This window comes from Sinocyclocheilus grahami, unplaced genomic scaffold (genome assembly GCF_001515645.1).
Source record: "Sinocyclocheilus grahami isolate Dianchi unplaced genomic scaffold, SAMN03320097.WGS_v1.1 scaffold42.1, whole genome shotgun sequence".
In the NCBI taxonomy this organism is placed as follows: domain Eukaryota; kingdom Metazoa; phylum Chordata; class Actinopteri; order Cypriniformes; family Cyprinidae; genus Sinocyclocheilus; species Sinocyclocheilus grahami.
This window is the reverse complement of record NW_015505221.1, coordinates 651,324-668,054: the sequence shown is the minus strand read 5'-3', so window position 1 is coordinate 668,054 and position 16,731 is coordinate 651,324. Positions and strand designations below refer to the sequence as shown.

At 36.8% G+C, this 16,731-nt stretch overlaps 2 protein-coding genes across 2 annotated transcripts in view; one reads left to right on the top strand and one right to left on the bottom strand.

The window, feature by feature from the left end:
* Nucleotides 1-2,713: 2,713 nt before the first annotated feature.
* LOC107582287 (somatostatin-1A-like) lies at nt 2,714-4,531 on the top strand. The gene is made up of 2 exons (XM_016268053.1): nt 2,714-2,950; nt 4,042-4,531. Exons 1-2 carry the CDS (start codon nt 2,813-2,815, stop codon nt 4,246-4,248), a joined length of 345 nt encoding a protein of 114 aa, XP_016123539.1. The 5' UTR covers nt 2,714-2,812; the 3' UTR covers nt 4,249-4,531.
* Nucleotides 4,532-13,651: 9,120 nt separating this feature from the next.
* LOC107582223 (osteocrin-like) overlaps nt 13,652-16,731 on the bottom strand; it is a 31,426-nt gene continuing 28,346 nt past the window's right edge. Inside the window, exon 5 of the mRNA XM_016267974.1 lies at nt 13,652-13,722. The gene's annotated coding sequence lies outside the window, so the exon portion shown is untranslated. The remainder of the gene's footprint in view (nt 13,723-16,731) is intronic.

Below are 16,731 nucleotides of genomic sequence, written 5' to 3'. Positions count from 1 at the left end.
ATTAGCGATTAGTTTTGTTAAGCTAAACATTTTTTTTTAAATTCTTTAGTTTTGTGTGGTTAATCAGAAAGGCCTTTTCTTGCTGCAGTGTAGGATTTCAGCCACTCAATTTTAACTTCAGTCAGCACATTCATTATAATGAGAAAAGGCCAACATCAGTTTTACAGAGAAAAGAGAAAATGAGATTGTAAACTGCCTTCAATAATCTAACGCTTTAATTAAAACACTACAGGTTTGTTAACCCAATGCAGAGTGCTTGGAAAGGGTGTCTGTATCTGCAAGTGTTTAAAAAAGTGTTTTTTGAATTCTTAAAATGCACATTAATGTATGAATTTTATTGAATCAAAAATATAAAACCAAGTGGCATTTTCAAATAAATTAAGCTTTTCTCAGAACTGACTTTACTTCTTTTGCTGTTTTGCAATAACTTTTAACTAACTGCTTTCAAGGTGAAAAGTAACACTTCACCACATTTCACTAAAAGTGTCCTAATTTTTGTCTTGCATTTGAACAATACATTTTGTATTATCTTTTAAAATCTAACATTTCTGTGAAATGATTTATTTGAAACGGCACACTTAATGAATTTTATCGTCTGCAACAAATTATGATTTTCTCAGAACTTTTGTATTTATTTATTTTGCTGTCTCACTTTTGAACAATATGTACTGTTTTATCTTTTAAAGCTTTTTTTTGTGAAATGATTCTTTATTTGTATTATTTTTTTAAATGCCACTTGGTTTGATCTATATCTAATCCACATAAATTCCAAATACTTTTCAGGCCCTTTTTTGTTTAACTGTGTGTGTCTGATTTTTGCATGTACTGACAAGGATGTTGTGAATCTAAATCTCAATACTTATTCATGAAAGTTTAGAAGGCCTATACAGTTCGGTGGCCTCAGCCAAACTCTATAGCACTAACAGAAATCATTGCCATCAGCCATGTGTCTAAATATGTTTGTAGTCTCAACCGCCAAAGGCTACTGTCTGCGCTCCAAGCACACATGACTGCAATTAGCATAGAAAAAATACAGGCTGTGAAAAATACTGTCGCTAAGTGTTAGTCTGAAATTCATTTGCACTTAACAGCGTGCGCAGCGTGCTGGTGTGCGAAAAAATAGTTACTAAATAATGCTGCTTCGGATGCGTATCAAGTCACCGGGTTCGCAGAGCGGGTGCGACCGTCACACCATCCCTACGGGTTCAATGGAATTAGCGTGAATTCTTCTCACACATCACGGATCAGAAGGCGCGCGCGGCGTGGATCATGACTGGCCATTACCATCACTTAATCGGCGGTTGAGTCTTGATTAGAAGAATGGAGGCGACAGAGAACCCCCACGGAGGAAAGAGGCAAACAGATCCACTATCCGCCCGGCCCGGAGAAAGCAGTAGGACACGAGGCTCTTCTCGGAAAACCTGACGTCAATGCGCACACGCATGAGGCAGTGTGAACCAAACCACCGTCAATTAATGTCTTTGCCCTGGGCGAATAGGTTACCCACTTGAAACCAGCACAGGAATCTGCCCTAGGAATATGATTTCTGTGCATCTTTTATGACTACAATAGCCTAAACACGTTTTGATAAAGCAATATAACAAGAGTGTGTTATGGCATCAGTTGATTTAAGGAGGCTGCACAATTGTGCAATATGCTTTTAAAGTTCAATAAACAAAAATGTAATAGTCCTATTGTGTAACTTTATAGAGACAGTATTTACGGTTAAGTTCCAAACAAACCCCAACAGATCCGTTCATGAACGATTCAGTTGTATTCACGATTCAATGAAACGCTATTTTAAATAATAATATAATATCACTATTTTGGTTCCTGAATGAATCAGTAGTTTGAGTGAATCGGCTGAGTGACTGTTTTCTTTCCTGAATGCATCGACATTTGTAAACGAATCGGTTGAACAATGATTCAAAGTCTCACTCATTAATGGGATAGTTCACCCAAAAATGAAAATTCTGTCATTTATTACTCACCCTCATGTCGTTTCAAACCCGTAAGACCTCCGTTCATCTTCGGAACACAAATTAAGATATTTTTGATGGCATCTGAGAGCTGTCTGACCCTGCATAGACCGAAACACAACTGAAATGCTCCCAAGTCTAGAAATGTAGCAAGGAGATCGGTAAAATGGTCCATGTGACATCAGGGGTTCAACCGTAATTTTACGAAGCTACGAGAATACTTTTTGTGCGTAAAAGAAAAAAAAATAATTTAATTTTAATTGGTCTCCTCCACATCACCCTGTAGGGCCATTTTTGGAGAGTATCAGCTGGACGTAAACAACAATCCCCACAGACTTCTTGTTAGATTAGAGGAGAGGAACTAACTGTATAATTATCTTTATATTCTGAGGGTCTTTTTTCATAACCCACAGGATGCATTTTGATAAGATCGTCTCTCCCGTTCATTCAAAAACTCTTAGTTGGTATTTTTATAGTTTTGTAAGTGATTTCAGTCAATATAGGCAAATTCTAACAAACACAGAGACAAAATACAGTATGTGTGTGGGGTTGGAGTGACGATTGCAGGTTAAATCGATCTTTAATCCTTTTCACCTCCAGTAGGATTCACGCCCCTAATCGGTGTCATCTTTTGTAACTCAGCGTCACTCGAGCGCACGCGGAGGAAACCCCCCTCTCGTCCTGACGTCAGGCGAATCGTTTAAAAGGCAACTTTGGAGGAATGAGCTGCAACAGAAGGAGCAAAGAGATAGAAGAGGCGACTTACAACTAGCGCAGCGCTACCCGACGCATCTCTCTCCTTTTAATTTCCCACCAAGTTAATACTTTCAAAGATGCTCTCCACGCGTATCCAGTGCGCACTGGCGCTCCTGTCTCTTGCGCTCGCAGTCAGCAGCGTCTCAGCAGCACCGACAGATGCCAAACTCCGTCAATTTCTGCAGAGATCTCTCATCAACCCGGCTGGAAAACAGGTAAACTAAATCCTACATAAATTACTAGTTTTAGTAATTTTATATGTGTTATAAAATGACTTTATATTGAATCATAAAATGACAGCAAACGAACTAAAATCACTGTCCATGGTGCTGAAATCTACGAAAGCATCTACATCTTGAGACTAAAGTTCTACAATTCAGGTCGATTGAACTTGCATAATGTTGATTATGATTAATATAAGCTCACGCAAACATAAACTAATGATCATGCAAACATTAAGAATCAGAAAAGGCAATGTATCAATATATATATATATATATATATATATATATATATATATATATATATATATATATATATATATATATAACGCCTAGCGTTAAACACTTAAGACAGTGCATTTTAGCTTACATATAAAACGGAAATAAATTCAGATAACAATAAATGGCGGTTGTCAGACAGTCTGACTTAAAAGATTTCTGAAGAGCAAAATTATGACAGTTGCAAACTTCGGTTGTTCACCGCAACGCTTAAGAATTCGATGTAAAACTAAATCAGTGCCTACATTTTTAGACAGGCATTCGCTTTGTGCAAACGTTCATTTCGATTTTTGTTTCTTCACTTGAAAATGTTGCACTATACTGTCACCTAGGGCGGTACTCTTTAAAATGTGTTAATATGCATCATTTAGAAGTAAATAAGGTACAAATATGTAACTTTGCAGTTTTTGTACCCTAGGGCAATCCGTCGACCCCTAGTGGTCCTTGACGTAAGGCCAGGGGGTCCGTATAAAGTATGCAATTTTGTATATTTTGACATGTTCCCATGAAATAAAAATCCAATATAGCTGATAATATGGCCATGATGATATGGTCAGCTAACTTGAATTATACTTGGTCCTCACAAAGACATACATAGATGAGTCAATTTTGTTCTGGGGGTCCTTGAGGATGGTTCTGAATTGGACTGGGGTCCGGTACGCCAAAAGGTTGAGATTCACTGCCCTAGGGTCCCAACCCAGTGACAGCTTTGTACCTTTTTTCTGAGAGTGTCCACATTATCCAACGCACCTTCGGCAACAAGTATGCAAACATACTAAAGTCCCCCTCTCTCTTAATTTCTTCAGGAGCTCGCCAGATACACACTTGCAGACTTGCTCTCGGACCTCGTGCAAGCAGAAAACGAGGCGCTGGAGCCCGAGGATCTGTCCCGCGCTGTGGAGAAAGATGACGTCCGTCTGGAGCTCGAGCGCGCTGCCGGTCCCATGCTGGCACCTCGCGAGCGCAAAGCCGGATGCAAGAACTTCTTCTGGAAAACTTTCACGTCGTGTTAATTTCTCACCGCGAAGCGTTTCCTTTTGACTTATTCTTTTTTACTCCTTCATATTTATTTTTTCCCCCCGTCTTTCACGTATTCTTCATCATATCTAAACTGTATATAAGAAAATAAAAGCGATTATATTTGTCGTTTAACAACGATGATAGCTCTAACTGACTATGTTTTTCAAGGCTATGTGTCATTGGAAAGAATGTTTTGCGGATGTGTGCGAATCTGCTTTTAATTGTACTTTAGCAGATATCACTATTTTTAATTGTTTGTTTGAATAAAATCTATGTTTCAGAGCCAATGCATAATGCAACTTTGTCCAACCAACTTAAACACATACAGACCTCTTCATACAATACTGATAACACTGATTTTTATAGTGTGTAAAAGCCAAAGGCATGGAAAAAAACGTCCAAGAGGTCTCCTCTTTCCATAAGGAAGATGTTTTTTTTTGATGGCAGGTGCGAGTTTGGCAGCTTATCAATAAGCCTGAATTTAATGGTAACCTGTGTGGAAATCTTTCAGACCCATTTAAGAGCCAAAGTGAGTGTGAAAGATGGAGAGAGAGAGATACTCTATTTGGCAGATGAATCACAGAGGCTCTTAATAACCTTTCGTTTTCAGCATTAAGAGATTCAGTTAAGAAAGCTCTCAAACAATTATGGGTTTGTGTGTGTGTGTGTCTTCTTGCCAGTTGACAAGTCCTTTGCCCACTGTGTGTGTGTGTGTGTGTGTGTGTGTGGTATCTCACTGTGCAGCCTGGTCTGAGGTTGAATACAGATTGTGAGATTGACAGGGAGACCAGCCATCAGAATTGCAGACTACCGTTCTATATTATGAACGTGTCATCCGTGTTTTTTCTTTTGACACATATATGGCCTCTGCTCTTACTGCCCTCATTCTGGGTATGCACAGTTACATTTAAAACATCATTATCTCTGACATTTACAGAAACTAGGACATAGGAAGACAGCAGGAGCAGTTCACTCTATGGTTGTTTTACTGTCTCTTTTTCTTCTGGTCCTTCATCCCTGACTGCACACATCTCTTTTAAACGTATCTACAAAGAAAACCATGAAAATATAAACTTTTATTTATCAGTTTCATGTGTTGTACTTGGGAAAAATCATATATGCCACCAATTGGTATAATGTTATTTTGCAGCTCAATGATAATTTTTGCTATGCTGTATGAAGCCTAGTGAAGTGTGTGTGTGTGTGTGTATATATATATACCGGTGTGTGTGTGTGTACTACTAGGCTTCATAGCTCTATAATCGTTCATTTCCATAAACTTGTCAGAAAACATATTCAGTCATGTTATTATAAAAGATATGAACATTTTATTAGCTTTAATTTCTTAACTTTGCACTTATATTTCCACTATATATTATTTAGGGCCTATATAAATATAATATATATTTAGTTTATATATAGATTATGAATATGCATTTTTCCAAGTATAAATATTTTAATAACATACATTTGCTGTACCAGTGAATATGTGTGCATATGTATGTGTGTGGCAACAGCCTTCCTATTCTTTCATGGGGGTCCATATCCACCCACCCACGTATAATCTCTCTATTTCAAAAGACGTCAGTAACTATACCACTCATACAAATACACACAGACAAAAAATCCTTTTAAACGGTTCGCATTTTCATGCCACACGTCACACCAATCTTGACATCTGCCTCAGAGCTTTTAAAGTGATTAGCAAGCCTTCAATGCACTTCAATATGACAGTCTGTAGCATCTCCATTTATTACAGCTAATTAAAGACTTGAAAAAAGAAGTCTTAGGAGACTGCCGCATTTAATTCAATCTACAAGTGCCAATACTGCATCGTAAAGTGGCTAATTCGTTTTTTTGGGGGGGTTGGGGTTGTGTGAAAAGGTAAGCACATTTCCGGGGCCAACAGGTGGCATCGGTTTGTTCTTTCTGTGTGTTTGATATTTCCTGTGGTGGCATTAATAGCAAAAGAGTTTAAACAGCCCCGCCTGATCTCTCTGCTTAATGACACCACACTTTGACTTTCCGGAAGGAGCGAGGGGGCTATATGTTGGTGTGAGTGAGTGTGTGTTATTCCTCTGTTGTTTAATAGTGTGTATATATGTGTGTGATTTACTTTATCGTAGAAACAAGGTAAACGAGAAATGGAAATGAAAGACAGCATAAAACCGTAAAGAAGTTATGAAGATCTCCACAGAGAGAAACACAGAAATGTTTTGTTTTAACATTGTTTAGTACCTCATAAAATTGCAGTAATCACAAGACTGCGAAAAATCTGAAATTCTTCACACTGCTGGAGCTTCATATAATTACACAAGAGCAAAGTCAATATTCGTTTAATGACGTAATATGGCTCCGGGTCCATTAGACCCCAGCGGTTGAAGCAGTTCTCCAAGAGCAGATTAACTGGTGTGTAAACAATGTGTTTTCATTATGCAGTTTGTTTTGCTGTAATTGTCCATATTTTGATTTTAAATCGCACTGTGTAATATCTGTAATATGTGTGCATTTTGATTTCACACTTGAGCGACGATGACGACGATTATTTTGAGTAAACAAAGACATTAGCATGTTCATTCATCCAATTTACTGTTTTCCCTGACTCTCTCTCTCACTAAACCAATTCTTTGTTTTGCTTACTTAACTTTGATTAAGTTGCCATAAAAACAACATCTCCGCAAAGTGGCGATTATTATATTTCCAACTAGATATATACATTTTCTGAAGAAAATGTGACTGGTGCTTGCCATGGCAAAACTCAGCACTATGTGGTCGCAAAGGTGTTCTGGGTGGTTGCTAGGGTGTTGCTACGTGTCATGCTATAAAAACAATATCTCTGCAAAGCGGAGATTATAATTTCCATTAAATGCAAAAATGAATGTGATAAAATGTTGATATTAGCATTTGGCTGAGAATAACTCACAATTATGCACAATGATGTCCAGGACACAATGAAAATTAGAGAAAATTTTATTTTGTATTATTTTAAATATTTTAAGAATGTTATGTACACTTTAAAAAAAACTTTGGAGTAGAAATAATTTTCACTCAGAAATTGCTAGTAAATTTCACAATCAATTACAAAGAAATTGCAAGTAAAACATTGAATTAAATGACATTTTGAAGTAGACAGACTGAAATACTATTTTCTTCCAATAATCTTAAAAAAAAAAACTAATATGAAATATTTAATGTTTTACACTCTTTTAAAGTCACTATACGGCCTTGCTATTAAAGTGATAGTTCATCCAAAAAAATAATTCTGTCATAATTTACTCATTATTCTGTGGAACACAAAAAAGATATCAAAACTACAGATAGTCTTACTTAAATTTTATCTAACAGATATTTTTTTTCACAATGTTGTTTGTACCCTCATTGACTTTGAAAATATTTTCTTCGTCTTTTTTTTTTTTTTTATAACAAAGAAAGATTACAGATTCTTAATTTTTCTGGGTGAACTATTGCTTCAAGTGTTTTAAACCTCTGGATACCTTTTAACATGGCAAACTTTGTCAAATCCATTATTTCATGGCCAAAAGCACTTGCCCGCATCTTATAAACAACTTTTTTCACACATAAATGCTAACACATATACACTCTTTTTTCTGAATCTATTAAACACTGTTTCTTGATGGAAGGTGTGTTCCATGCAACATGGGGAGGTTAATTCAGCTCCACCTCAAACTCAAAAGCATTCTTCAGATCTGCTCATGTTCACGCATCCCGGAGCAATCTTTTGGGGATTCAGAACTGATTCAAATTTGAGTTGGATTCCTCTCTTGAGAGCCAAAACTGCCAGTATCAGAATAATTGGATGCAGGTGTGAAGATAGCGCAGGCCTCTGAGTCTTTTTTGGGGAGCAACCAGCGTAAGAGAGACCCCAAGAGGAAAACATCCAAACTTAGAATTTTAAAAAGTCAGAAACAAACTCAGATAATGACACACTGCTGTGTGAATGAGGAGAAAAGGCCTTTGGCTGTGCGAGTTCTCATGGAAAAACACATAAGTGTCATAGAGTATTAAACTGGTTTTTCACCATACTTTAATAATGCGAACAGATAAGCATTGTCTCTCTCACACACACCACACGGAAATGCACAAAGTGCAATCATGAGAATCTAAATCTATGATGGGTTAGTAATGATGTCTACAGAGAGCTGAGAACTCAATCAGAGCCTCAGCATGAGTGTGTGTGCATATTTGCATGTGTAGTCATTACAAATGCGACCAGGTCTGTCTGCCTGTGTTTTTCTCCATCATTAGCAGATCTCAGGGGGGCAGTGGCCCGCAGGGTGTGTGTGCTGATGACATAGCACCCCTTGCGCTTACTCCTAATGGGATACTTTCCTCATAACTCATTAAATCTCTCTTCCTCTCTGTGAAGGGTGAGTGAATGTATTTCTATAAACTAGCCTTTGAAATCTCTATAATCTTTCATTCATTTTCAACCATAATCTACACAGATCAGTATACTTCTAAATGATCTTTGTGACACTCACTCAAACACTTCACTTGTTTATCAACATACCGATTGTTCGGCTGAGGAAACATATTTCTGAAAAAACTCCAAACTTCATAGACAAAAACTCATAAAACAGTTTTGAGAAACTGCATAATGTATAGGAGCTTTATTCAGTGCGTGCCGTTGTAAATACTCTATCAACCTTATATTTCAACGCGGAAGTAAGCCCACACTTACGGGAAAAATAAGGTGGATAGAAGGGGTGTCAAGCTCAGTTCCTGGAGGACCACAACTGCAGAGTTTAGTTCCAACCCTGCTCCAACACACATACCATGTAGTTTTCAAATAAGCCTGAAGGACTTGATTAGCTGGATCAGGTGTATTTAATTAGGGTTGAATCTAATGCTGCACCTTTACAAAAATTAAAAGTGAAAGTGCAGTAACCATGGTTTTTTGGCATATAGATTCCCATTTGAATAACCATAGTTGCCTCGCTCCTCCGTCCTCCATCCTATGACCCGGAAACCGATGGAGCGCAGCCATCTTGAAGGACGTGTCAATTCTCTAATTGCACCTCGAGGAGGTGAGGATCGAGGAGTGAGGAGGCTTCTTGAGGAGTCATGAGCGAGGATACACAAGTGTATCTTTTGCGGAAGTGTTTTTCATCGAAAAAACCTGACGCACATTTAAACTCTCCTTACCTTACGCATCTGATGTAATCATTTTAATTTATATTTTACCTTTTCAGTTTAAATAAACCATACATGCCATATACAAGGCATCTTGCTTTATTAATATTTATTATGAATGTCTTAAATAACAAACTTTAGGGCAGATCCCTTTAGCGCAGCTGATGATGCTTTGAAGTGACACTAAAGGGGGCGAGGATAATTTCACTTGATTCAATTCCTCGATCCTTGCGTCATTTCCTTGCGTCCTTCCCTCGCCTCCTCCTAAGACGCAAGGAAAGGAAGCGAGGATCCACAAATAAGAATTGAGAAGCACCCACTATTGCACTATCAATGCTTAAACATAGCGCCTAATGAATCTGAGGTGGTCAGATGGTAGTGGTACAAGTTGTAGCTTTCAGAAAACTTATGAGTTCTACGAGGACGTGAACGCTTTTTACAAGTTGGAATCTCGTAATCACGGTAATTATGATATGCCGTGAACGCACCTGGACAGCCCTGCTCTATAGGGCTTTACACACTTGAAATAGTTAACCCTGGGTCATTCTAAACCACGGTAAATGGAATCATGGGTTATCTTGCTTTACGTTTCACAATGCTTATACTTTACACAGGGTTAAAAGTTAATCCTGGTTATTCATAAGCTGCTAGAGCTGTGAAGCTTTGGGTAGACAGTGAATCGATTCGATTCATGATTCATAGGTTTTCGAGTCAATTCAATTTGCAAATTCAGAATGATTCAATTCGATTCGATTCACAATTAAATTTGATTCGATTCGATTTTGCATTCTTTAAGTGCATTCACAGGATTATTTAAATGCTTCACCTATATTCTTTAAATGCTTAGTCGGGGGCAAATTACACAGCAGCCTTTATGGTTATAGAACCATAGGTTATAGAAAGAAAAGAAAAAAACTTTGTCCATTGATGCTATGGCATGACATGGCATATGTAGAAATTTATGTAAGCAAATGAATTTATAAAAGAGCTTTAAAAGTATTATGTATAGGCTAACATTTTGCCTAGAGCTGTGAAGCTTTGGGTAGACAGTGAATCGATTCGATTCATGATTCATAGGTTTTCGAGTCAATTCAATTTGCAAATTCAGAATGATTCAATTCGATTCGATTCACAATTAAATTTGATTCGATTCGATTTTGCATTCTTTAAGTGCATTCACAGGATTATTTAAATGCTTCACCTATATTCTTTAAATGCTTAGTCGGGGGCAAATTACACAGCAGCCTTTATGGTTATAGAACCATAGGTTATAGAAAGAAAAGAAAAAAACTTTGTCCATTGATGCTATGGCATGACATGGCATATGTAGAAATTTATGTAAGCAAATGAATTTATAAAAGAGCTTTAAAAGTATTATGTATAGGCTAACATTTTGCCACACCAGGGGCATAGCCATCATTTCAGAAGTGACAGAAATGTCAAATACAAATTAATACAAATACATTTAAGGGGGAATGGCAGAGGATCCCCAAATCCAGGTGTGAAAAACTTGTTGCATCTTTCCCAAAAAGACTCATGGCTGTATTAGATCAAAAGGGTGCTTCTACTAAATACTGAGCAAAGGGTCTGAATACTTAGGACCATGTGATATTTCCGTTTTTCTTTTTTAATAAATCTGCAAAAATGTCAACAATTCTGTGTTTTTCTGTCAATATGGGGTGCTGTGTGTACATTAATGAGGAAAAAAAATTAACTTAAATGATTTTAGCAAAGGGCTGCAATATAACAAAGAGTGAAAAATTTAAGGGGGTCTGAATACTTTCCATACCCACTGTATGTATGTATGTATTATTATAATTTTTTTTTTAACAAGGAATTATTTTCTTATCTCTAACTTTGAATTTGCTTTAAGAAATCAAATACACTGCTGGACAATGAGCACTCATTTGTAATCTATAATTTTTTCCTAATGGCAATTTTATGATTGCTTTATATACTACAAAGAATTATTTACATTTTCTGCACAGAATTAGGTAGAAAATATAGTTTCTGTACTGTAATAAATGATATGTCAATTAGCACTGCATCATTCAGAAATTGTATTTATTTATCGCGTTTCAAAAAGGCGGGGCATAGAGGAGAAACAATAATGTACAGTATGTGGAAAATAATGTGTTTTTTTAACTTTAAACTGCATAAACACATTTCATTACACCAAATGCACAAAATAATGTTCTTTTTAGCAGCATCATATGGCCCCTTTAATGGCAGTCAGCAGGTGCTGCAGTTCATCAGTCCAAAAGAAGTTAAATAAAGCGCATCCATCCATAATAAAAAGTGCCTCACATGGCTCCGTGGGGTGAACAAAGGCATCCTGTAGCAAATCTATGCATTTTTGTAAGAAAAATATCCATATTCAAAACGTAAGAATGAAATGGTCTCTTCAATTCACGTGTTTTCCGTCACCATTTTGCACTTTTGATAAAAGTCATTTGTTCGTTCGAGAATCGGACTGCATTATTAGTCGCGCTGTATGTTTTTTGATTCATTAAAAAGAGCCAGCTCACAAGAGTCATTAATTTGGAAAATCAGGCTATACTTGTTGCATTATGTGTTATGATTCGCTAAAAGAATCGGTTCATAAGAGTTTATTGGTCGGGAATCCGACTGCATTAGTGGGGCTGTATATTTTTTCACTAAAAAGAACCAACTCATAAGATTCATTCGTTAGGAAATCGGGATAATCTGGTTGCTCTGTGATATATGATTCACCTAACGAATCAATTCGTAAATAAGAATGATTAGTTCCATAATCGGGTTACACTTGTCGAACTTTATCACTTTGATTCACTAAAAAGAACCGGGTAAGGGTCATTCTTTCATGAATCGGACTACACTGGTCGTGATGTGTAGCTTACTTTTGATTTCCTGAAAAGAACCGGGTGTACCGGCGAAACATGCAACCTATCAGATTGTGCTACTAAAAATATATTTGCATTGTTTTAAGGGTAAGTTTAGGGTAAGGGTAGGGGTAGGTATGGACATGAAAAAAAGCCTCAAAACAATAAGATGCTGGTAGCACAATCTGATAGGTAGGATTTTTCGCTATCGATTTGTGCTATCTATCTTTTTAATAGGAGGTAGCACAATCTCGGGTAGCACAAATCTTCAGAACACCGGCTCATAAAAGTCATGTTCGTGAAATGGGTTGCGTTGTAGCCTATATTCGGAGTGGTGCAGGCGTGAGAACAACTTTGTGTTGTTCTCATTACATTATGTGCAAAACATCATGCAAACTCTAATTCACAACTCGTGTAAAATATGATTTGTTTGGCCGGGGCACCAAAGATTACTTGCTACTGAAACGCTAGTTTAAATAGGCTTGTGACGTAGTTTAGCATTATAACTCAATAATTGGCTCTCTTGCATTGATGCTATAAATACGTCAGTTTTGTACGTTAAAATGCTGAAAATACGTCAGTTTCGTACGTTTAGAGGCTGAAAATACGTAAGTATTGTACATTTTAGTGCCTGTAAAAACGTAAGTAAATGTACGTTTTATAGAACCACATTTTACGTAAAATACATACGAATTATCATGAGATCACGTTGAAATGACACATAAGTCTGCCTTTCTTTTATTTGCTTTCTCTACAGTAGCCTATCTCTAGCCTGTCCATCTATGGTATTTCCCCAGCACATCAAGACTCATTTCAAGTCGTGTCAAATGAAACATTTCCATTAGCTGTATTTACATATCATTTGCATAACCATTATCACAGCTGACTTAAAAGCATTGTGGGTAATAGACAGCAGCAGCGCCAGGCTGAAGATCCTCATTTCTGCACAGTATGTGTTTAACTGATAAAGAGAGAAGAGGAATGGTGTGTGCTTAACCGATAAAAATTGAGACGATTTTTACAGGGTTTCACTGAAGTAATGACTTATTTATTTGCAGTAATATGTTCTCTCGGAATCAATTACTGACGTAGAAGCCCCTTTCTGACACAATATACATTGACACACACACAATTTAACATTGCGAAAACTTGAATTCACAATTAATGTAATCTCAAAATATTTTTCCACCTATAAAAACATATTGTTTTAGCATTCTGTATCACTTTTGTGGAATACCTGAACTGAATATAACATCAAATGCACATTGTTCAGCACACACACTTACTTGATCTCAATATATAAAGCCAATCACAGACCAACAAGGGGCTTATCCTGGATCTGTCTGAAGATGATTGTCTCTGATCGCTACAGTGATGACTGGGTCGGGGTTGCTGGTGAAAAGCATTATGGGAGCAGATAGAGATCAGGCAGGATGTGCCTCACGACTTTATCTGAAAGAGCACAAGGATAAGACCATCAGATATTCTTTCTGCTAATACTTATCATCATTATCTTCCTCTATGTCTTTTTTCCCGAGGCCTTGGACAGTGATGTGAGGTGCTGCTGTGCTTGACCTAGACAGAATTATGAGATCCAGCAAAGATACTGAAAAGGGTAATAGAGGTGAACATCTCCACTGGGGCACACTGAGACTTTTATAAGCCAACCACACACAAATGATGAAGAGGGAAAACAGAATCTGTTGACTTCCAACTTTTAGTTGATAAATGGTGTTCATCTCAGCTGGAAACTGCACGTTTTTCCCAAATAAGCCTATTTTGGAAATATATTTAACTAAAAAAAAACATATATATACGTATATATATATATATATATATATATATATATTGAGAGTGAGATGAAAAAGAAGGGATTAACCCTTCTATTATGTTGCTGATCTATTTGACCCGAATTGATTTTTTGGGTTTTTGGAAATAATGGTAAAATGAGAAGCCATATTTTGTCACTTTTTCGTATTTAGGATCAAGAACATGCATGCAAATTTTCAATACTCTAGTGTGCTGTGGAATTTCTATTATGATTATGATGTTTGTGGGTCAATTCTACCAGCATATTACATGGTTAAAGCCAGCAGAACAAATATATATGTATGTAAAATACAATAACATTTATTATATGTCAGTTTCTCAATTATCCTAAGGGTGTTTTATTTACATTAATGCATTTATGTTTTTCTCTGAATAAGTTTACACTACATTGATGGTCTTCATGCAGTACATGTATGTTAATTTCCCTTGGAATCAAGCCCATGGTATTGGCGTGGTCAGCACTACTGTTTGAGCTTGAGGAAAGTACACAGAATAAGTGCTTTTCCACACTTCTACTGTTCACAATGTTAAAATGTTTTTTTTTAAAGTAAAAAAAAAATAGTTCTAATGCTGTTTATAAAAAGTACAGCTTTTGAAAAAAGTTTAAAAATAGTTGTTAAATTCAGCTTTAAAAATCATATATTCTCATGTTTTTTTAATGTATAAGATTTGTATAATGTATTTTTTTAATGTTAAAGGTTCGCTGTTTTACATAATTTTTGGTCAATTATATTGAATCCAATTAGGATACCATAAAAATTGTACCCATAATTTAAATGTAAATTAAGCAAATAAATGACAGACAGAAACAGAGTGACATTTACGTAAACAAATGTTGGATGATGTCATGTTCTCCTGAAGGGTGAAAAAGAGGCAGACAAGGAGAGGTGTGGAAGATAAATGACGGAAGAGGTAAAAGGTGGGAGGGGATGAAGGGTGAGGGATGAGGTTCCTCTGTTCAGTCTCCATTGTTGTGCTGTCTGTGTGAAGGAGGCCATTACCCTCACAAAGGAGACAAAGTCCTTTAATTCAAGCATTCAAGCAGACAATGCTGCCACTGCTGCAGGAGTCTGCTGATAGAACGCCTCTTTATCCGTGAAGCCTACACACACACACACACACACACACGTGTAATCAAAACCTACACAAACATAATGCGTGCATATGCACATATACAAAGTCTAACAAGCATGCACACATGCACTTACAAATAAATCACATCGCCCACTCATATCATATTTATATATCATGTCTCATACATTATCAATATTTGATTCCAGAATGTTTGTATTTGGGTGTTTAAGTAGGCTACCGTATGCTAATCATCCATTTTATCATCTTTATTCTCCGAAGCTGCGGTAATGAATGTCTAAAACCAGATACTGAAAAACCCAGCATTTTCATCATGGCCAAGAACAAAACCATAATCTTTCACAAAAAAAGGTTCTTGTGACTGTTGACGAGAAAACACTTTACCTGTACTTTCACAGCCACAGCCACAGCCACTGACACACACACACACACACACACACACACACACACACACACACACACACACACACACACACACACATACTCAAAATTGTGCTGAAAGATCATCTGGCTGATAGTGTTTGACAGGCCTAAATATGTGACTAATGTGTGATTCATTTCATAAAGTCAGCCATGACTCAAAATGAGAAGAATATTGAACAGAACTGTTTACCGTGTGTGTGTTTGCCTGCTGTGTAGTCATTTATCTTGGATAGTTATTGATTAAAGTATTAAGCTTCTGAGCGAAACAGGGTCAGTTTAATGTGTGGTAAAATAGATTAACGATCTCTAGACCTGCACACACACAGCTCATTAAATGCAATTAAACTTTAGCACTGTAATAAGAGTAATTAGCTTTCAATGGAGTTTGGAAATAAAGTTTTCTAAAAGTGCCCCGGGTTGGACATGAAAGAGATAAAGTAATGCAAAGACATATTATACACAAAATGAAAGAGAGGTGCGCATATGTGCAGAGTTGGACATTTAAGAAAAAACTTAATTGCTCTAAGTGTGTATATTTTCAATATCTGAGGCTATTATATATTAAATATTCAATCCCAGTGCCTGAATGTGCATATGCCTCCCCACTAATAAACAGCAGTATGTAAATAAGTAAGATTATTCATGAAACAGTACATGAACAATACCCAGGTTACCTGCTGCATTGTGTGCATAACCTATAGGAACTCAGGCACACTTCAACTTGTTGCCAATATGCTACTCTGCCCTTAGAAAACATTACCATGGCAATTACTACTAATGCAAAATCATTATAAATTAAGGACAATGTAAAGAATACCACACATAAAATATAACTAAAAAGTGTCCTGAAATCACACTTGCCTCTGTCACAGGCTCTTTCACACGAGTTAGCCAATCAGAGGACTTAATGACAAATGTCTGACTGTGACGTGAGTTAGGGGCGGGGCTACATGTATACCTGTACAATGGCAGGATTTTAGGAGAACCTGCTATAGTTTAGCAGAAATCGCTTTAAAATGCTATCTCTTACGTTTAGAGTAAGACTCTTAGTGTATAACTTTCCTAAAGCGTCCAGTCGCGATAACTAATTAAACTAATTAAAATTCATGAGTCAAG

Excerpts from the sequence above, each read along its gene's own strand:
- LOC107582287 (XM_016268053.1), top strand. The coding sequence starts at position 2,813 with ATGCTCTCCACGCGTATCCAGTGCGCACTGGCGCTCCTGTCTCTTGCG. Across the intron at positions 2,951-4,041 it reads TCAACCCGGCTGGAAAACAG|GAGCTCGCCAGATACACACT; the intron begins GTAAACTAAATC and ends TAATTTCTTCAG.